Genomic DNA, 6,000 nt, shown 5'->3' with positions numbered 1-6,000 from the left:
AACTCATGCAAAGTTCTGCCCATATTATCCCACATCAAGCTCCCACTTGATTGTCACCCACCTTTGCTGACCTGTATGAGCTTCCAGTCAGCTGAGATCTCCAATTTAAAATTCTCATGTTTAATTCATGTTATATTGCCTCACTTCTTCCTATCTCTGTAATCCCTTCCAGCCCTCAACTCCAGATTCTGATATTTTGTGCATTTGCCTCTCCCTTCATGCAACTATTGGCAGCCATGCGTAGGTGCACATCCTCAGGAATTCTGTATCTAAACCCCTGAACTTCTCCCTCTTATAAAGATCCTCTTCAAAAGCCCATCTCTAACCCTCTTCTCTTTTAGCCCCTCCTAATCTGGCCTCCTTTCGCTCATTTCTTTTGATTAAGTTTCCATGAAACATCTTGGCACCTTCTTCCATGGTAAAGGTGCAATGACTTCCAGCATTTGCAGTTTTTCCTTTTTATTTTACTGAGCTTCACAGGTGGGGGTTCTTTCTACTTGACCACCCAATTTGTTCCAGTCACAGAAGAAACAAACAATAGGAGATTTTATTAATTTTATTGAAAATCTCATCTTTCAGAAGAAAATTAATAACAAAAATTAAATGCAATGTGGACTCACATTGCAGCTACAGTATGCAGCATAAATGGCATAAAGCAGAGTTTGGCAAGAACAGGGCTCCTCCAAACTGTGTCTCATTTTACACCTGAATTCCACATGGGAATTGTTGACACATATATGGCTGCTGAGCTCTTGAAAAATGACTGCCTTTGCCATTGCCAAAAACCATGCTTTTCTTGCTCTCAAAATATTAACCCCTCTATTACAATTTATGAACTAGACATTTTACATGTTAGAGAGGCAATATTATACAGTGTTGACTGTGAAGGAAGGAACTACATCTTCATCTCCTTCTTCTCCATGACTGGCCATACTGTTTTGGTGGGGTCCAAGTTATAGATACTTTTGCTCTCCCCAAACCTTCCCCCCACCCACCCCCTCCCCATCACATTTAAAACTATACACCTCAGTATATCCAATGAAGTTAACTTTACTTTAAAACCATGAGCTTATGCCGACACTCTAGATTTTGAGATCATTTCATTGATAAAACCGTTATTCTGTGCTAGCACTTCAGACTTCAACTTCATCAGCTTCTGCTTTACTTCTTCCTCAGACATATCAGTAATAGGTAAAGCTTTGATGTTTGACAGAAATTCTGCAATGATCCTTTCACCATCCTACAAAACAGAAGGGAAAATATTATTCATGTTGTTGGCTTACAGCAGGCATCTCTGGCCACAATGCTCTATTACTCTTTAATTATGTACTATTTTGGTGCCTCAGCTATGACCACATAGATACTAAGCATTCCAGGCAAATTATTTTCCCAGTGAGTCTACTGTTACATTAAACTTAATAAGATACATTTATGACAGCCTCATAATACTAGAAAACCACTCAGAAATTGCCCACCACCTGATCCTTCTTCATGCCAGGAGCATATTCAATGGTCTGACGCCTACAGAAAAGGCTGATTAACATTCCCATTGTGTACAAGCAACCATCTTAATATTGTAATTACTAATGCTGAAGAAACCTGCGATTTTAAGAGAGGGGAAAAGCCTGAAGTTTGTCATTAGTACCAATTTCCAAGATAAAATTATTTCAATTAAACATAATTAACACTTTTTAAACTTGACAATTTTTGGTTGAAATTATTTGTTTAAATAATTTATTAGCAGGTGGTTTCTTAGCTGTGGGGTTCCTAGCTCGAACTTTCCACCAGGGCGAGGAGTTCATGTACAAGTAAACTTGTTGATTGAGGAAGTCACGATAAATGATTTCAGTCCATTGTGTCACTAAATGGCCGCCTGGATTGAAACCCTAAAAAAAGTGCTGGGCGCCATGTACAAAAATTGCACTCCTGGCTCAGGCCTATGGGAGATGAACACTCCTCTCTAAGTAGCTTTTGATGAAACAAGAGAATTTGGCAGTTTAAATCCAATGTGTCACTAATAGGAAGTACGTCTCCCTTTTCCTGCTGACTTCTGGGTCTTCGTTTAAATGGGTTTCATGGAGATTGAACTATAAGATAAAACTCTGCATAATTCAGGATTAATTAGACTGAGATGGCCCACAAAGTGGAGATAAAGGCCATATCATACTGTTCATGGTACAAGGTACTCTTCTGGTTAGGTTTAAAGTACTGAGACAGAGTAGGATCCACCCTATTCTGTACATGATCTTCAAATACTTAATGTCAATGCTGAGTCCATTGTAGGAGTGCTCTGCTCCTCAGCAGCGACATTCCTCACTTGTGAAATGCAAGATAATTCTAAATAATTCAACAAGTCTAAGCTCCCTTTGTTCAGTCACAAACCTGCTTTTCTTGGCGAGATTTCTTAGCCGTTGGTCCCTCATCAGAATTTTCAGAATTCCCTGTATTCTGGAACTCCTCAAGCTCCGTGGCTTTGTCCTTGGCACTTTGAATAACATGTTTGGGAAACTGAGCAAGCTCAGCTACATGAATCCCAAAACTCTGGTCACAAACACCTACAAATTAAATTTAAAAATATTTTAAAAGCTTTCAATATCATACAATTACTGGATGCCAAGAGGTTTAGAGTGTGGACAGAGAAGAAAAGTTACAATAATGAAAAGTTTAATTTCCAGTGTTCTGGAATTCAGATTATGGAATGTTCTTATAAACAAAGCTTAACAAGAATTAAAGTGTTTGCAGGGCATCAATGCTGTTAATGAATTTCAGTAGTTGACAACAGCATAGTGGCCAGATGAACCGAATTATAGTATAATTTCAATTTACAAGAATTCAATGAGACCTCAGGATTCAGCAACCGCTGAATCTCAGTATTACACATAGAATCTCAGAATGGTTACAGCACTGAAGGAGGCCACTCAGCCCATTGCAATTCTCCAGCCTCTTCCCCACAGCCCAGCAGTTTTATTTCTCTTCATGTGCTTACCCCTTTTGAAAGACATGACTGAGTCTGCCTCCACCACTCTCAGGCAGTGCATTGCAGATCTTAACCACTTGCTGCATAAAAGGAGTATGTCCTATCAACTTTGCTTTTTGCTCTCCTATGGTTCTTGACCCTTCCATCAAGGGGAAGTTTCTCCCTTTCTATTTTGTCTAAAACCATCATGATTTTAAACGCTTCCATCAAATCTCCTCTCAACCATCTCATTTCTAACAAGAATAAACTTGTTTAAGTTCAGTTAGCACTTCACTGGGAAGTGGAGCTCCAGGCTATGGGAAATCATGACATGTAAACACACTGCATTACTGGGATGTCAGACACTCAAGCAGCTGAAACCAGGAGTTGGAAAGCTTTCTATCTTTACAGCAAATGACCAGTTAAAATCCTTGGCATGACTATCTCATCTCCCTTGTTCATTCATCAGGAATTCATCAGGCACCAGCAAAGCTTACAAAGTTAGCATTAACATAATGTATCAGTATTAACTTTTAACTGTTACTGAAGCTGGTGAAATGTTTAAGAACTCAAACTGGTGGACTTCTACAAGTATTAATTGGTCTTCTGGCTAGAAAAGTTCTTAAATGATTCAGGTCAGAGGAAGGATATTATTACCGTGAGTGTTTACAAGCTGTAAAGGAAAACACAGACTGCCACCTTTGCCCAATAAACTGATTTCCGAAATCCAATTGAGATGTAAAACACAAAACAAAAGCTAATACAATTGCTCTGTGGTGCTGTGCCATACAAGTTACTTGTGGCTCAGTTGGCACCTCTTGGAGAGGGGGCTGGAGCAGGTGTTCATTTTAAGCTCTAGCATTGCCAGCTGCACTCAGTATTTAGTGGTCTGCCACACCCTTACTGAAAGTATCCTATCCACTGTTAGAAAGAATCAGTTTATAGCTAATGCTTATGCATCACTGATTTAGTTTCTCAGTAACTGACTCTAGTAATAGTACAAGAGTGCCACTGGCTCTCCCCTGGCTCAGATTGGAAGCAATGAAATTGAGCAGTCCTGAAGAAATATGGGATAATGAACACCCACCACATTGGGTGCACAGTCCTCTTTCCCATCTTACTGCATCATTTCTGAATATACTAGCATTTTGGTACTTCTTAATTCTTTTTATTTTGACCAAAATAAAACTCCCTCAAATTGAACACCAATTCTGGGTGAATTGTTAAGACAATAAGATTTAAAATTCTTCACTTGTAGAATAAATAACATTCCACGTTTGTTTTGATTTCTAGAGCCCCAATTGATGATAAAAATTCCTGGGGAGCCACATTAAATGATTTGAGTAAAACCTATCGTATTCATCTCCTGTTCAGCCCATATAAAGCAGAAAGATCAGTACTTCGAAATTGAAATTCAAACTCAACACAAAGCACACATTACAGTGCAACAATAAACAATGTAAACAGAATTCTGAACTACATTGTTAAATGAGTTGACATAGTCTGAAGCCAAGTTCTGAAACTATAGTGTTCTTGTCAGACTGCACCTTGAATGCTGCATTCAGTAGTAGTCACCAACATACAAGGTTAAGCTCTGAGCCCTGGAAACAGTACAGAAAAGCTACAAAGCTTGTTCTTGATATTAGAGGACTGAGTTACGGACAAAGATTATAAAAGGGCTTCTGAAATTTGAAGGGAAGCAAATAAGCGGACATTTTACAGAGGAATACAAGATTACATGATAGAAAAGGTTAATCATGATTACTATTTCAATTAACCCAGGAAAAGAGAACTTGGCACAAACTGGTAAAATGCAAGGTCAGAAATGATGACAACAACTATTTCTTTATATAGATCATCAATAACTGAATTCTTCTTTTGGGTAGTGGAGACTAAAACTCAACACATTCATGAGGCAGTTAGAGGCGGTGATGGCCAGGAACAGGGAGGAGAGATCAGAAGCTCTTCTGGAAGAATGAGTTACAATGTCCAACCGTTCCTCCTCATCTCTAGTTTTCACATATGATGAATAACCACCTAAGCAAAATACAGGTGGATAGCTGACACTTGTGAACCAAGGGGTAGAAAACTACAATAAAAAAGAGGGGCACGAGGGAAAGAAAGCATCTTGAAGCTAAAGCAACTTCAGAAAGGAGCAGAGGAGGGTGAATAACAACAGCAAGGTCTTGTGAAGGCTAAATGTTTTAACAAGCACAAGATGGATTTGGCCTTTTTGCTGCAGATGCAGCTTTCAAGGCACTCTGAACTCAATATATTGTTCTTAGTTACAAATGCTTCCTTCCCACGTTAATTATATGCTTTAAAATGAGGGGCCTGCACAGACTTGCTGGGCTTCAAATTATCCAGCACCAACTGCTTTCCTGAAATGGTGACACTTACAAATGCTCAAAATGAGCTGAACCCCAGGTCTCCAATCCACCTACACTAGCTGTGTGTTACTCATCCTGCTTTTATTAGTCAACAGTAATTGCCTTGTCAAATCTATTTATAAGACACAATGCCAATAGCGCCATTTTTAAAAGAATTAAGGTTAGCTTTTTTATCCAATTTTTTCTCCCTCTAATTTCTTATATCACATTTAACCACTGATTGCTAATTTCAACTGAGGCAGTGACTTGAAACTGTTCCTGAGCCTGTATGTGTGAAGCAGCTGATCAGCATCACCAGAAACCCCCAATCATCCACTCAGTACACTGTTAGACTTAATTGTTTCTTCAAACCAGTTCAGGACTTTCCATCAGAACTGCTGTAAACTGAATTGCACATCTTAAAGGAGTTAGGTCTACAAGTTATTTGACATAAAAGTCACTCCTATAACTTTTATGACAAATGCCCAATTGACTAAAAAACAGTGATTATATTGATGTCAAGAAATTTGTACTGCTTTCTCCTCCCATGTTCTTACTTGAGAATAATTTTAAATATCAAAACATTACTCCTCCATGGAGCTCTGTAAATTCAGGAGCCTGGCATTTAAATTTGTTAGATTCAACAATAGTACACATTTATAGGTTGTGTTTCCC

The 6,000-nt window shown here is 38.6% G+C and overlaps 1 protein-coding gene across 1 annotated transcript in view; it reads right to left on the bottom strand.

The window, feature by feature from the left end:
* Nucleotides 1-541: 541 nt before the first annotated feature.
* The window catches only part of msh2 (mutS homolog 2 (E. coli)), a 76,921-nt gene continuing 71,462 nt past the window's right edge, over nucleotides 542-6,000 (bottom strand). Inside the window, exons 15-16 of the mRNA XM_078557217.1 lie at nucleotides 2,383-2,555; nucleotides 542-1,240 (exon numbers count right to left, since the gene is read on the bottom strand). Coding sequence (XP_078413343.1) covers nucleotides 1,070-1,240; nucleotides 2,383-2,555 — 344 coding nt within the window. The 3' untranslated portion in view covers nucleotides 542-1,069. The remainder of the gene's footprint in view (nucleotides 1,241-2,382; nucleotides 2,556-6,000) is intronic.

Source organism: Cetorhinus maximus, chromosome 14 (genome assembly GCF_964194155.1).
Source record: "Cetorhinus maximus chromosome 14, sCetMax3.hap1.1, whole genome shotgun sequence".
Classification (NCBI taxonomy): domain Eukaryota; kingdom Metazoa; phylum Chordata; class Chondrichthyes; order Lamniformes; family Cetorhinidae; genus Cetorhinus; species Cetorhinus maximus.
This window is presented reverse-complemented; position numbering and strand designations above follow the sequence as displayed.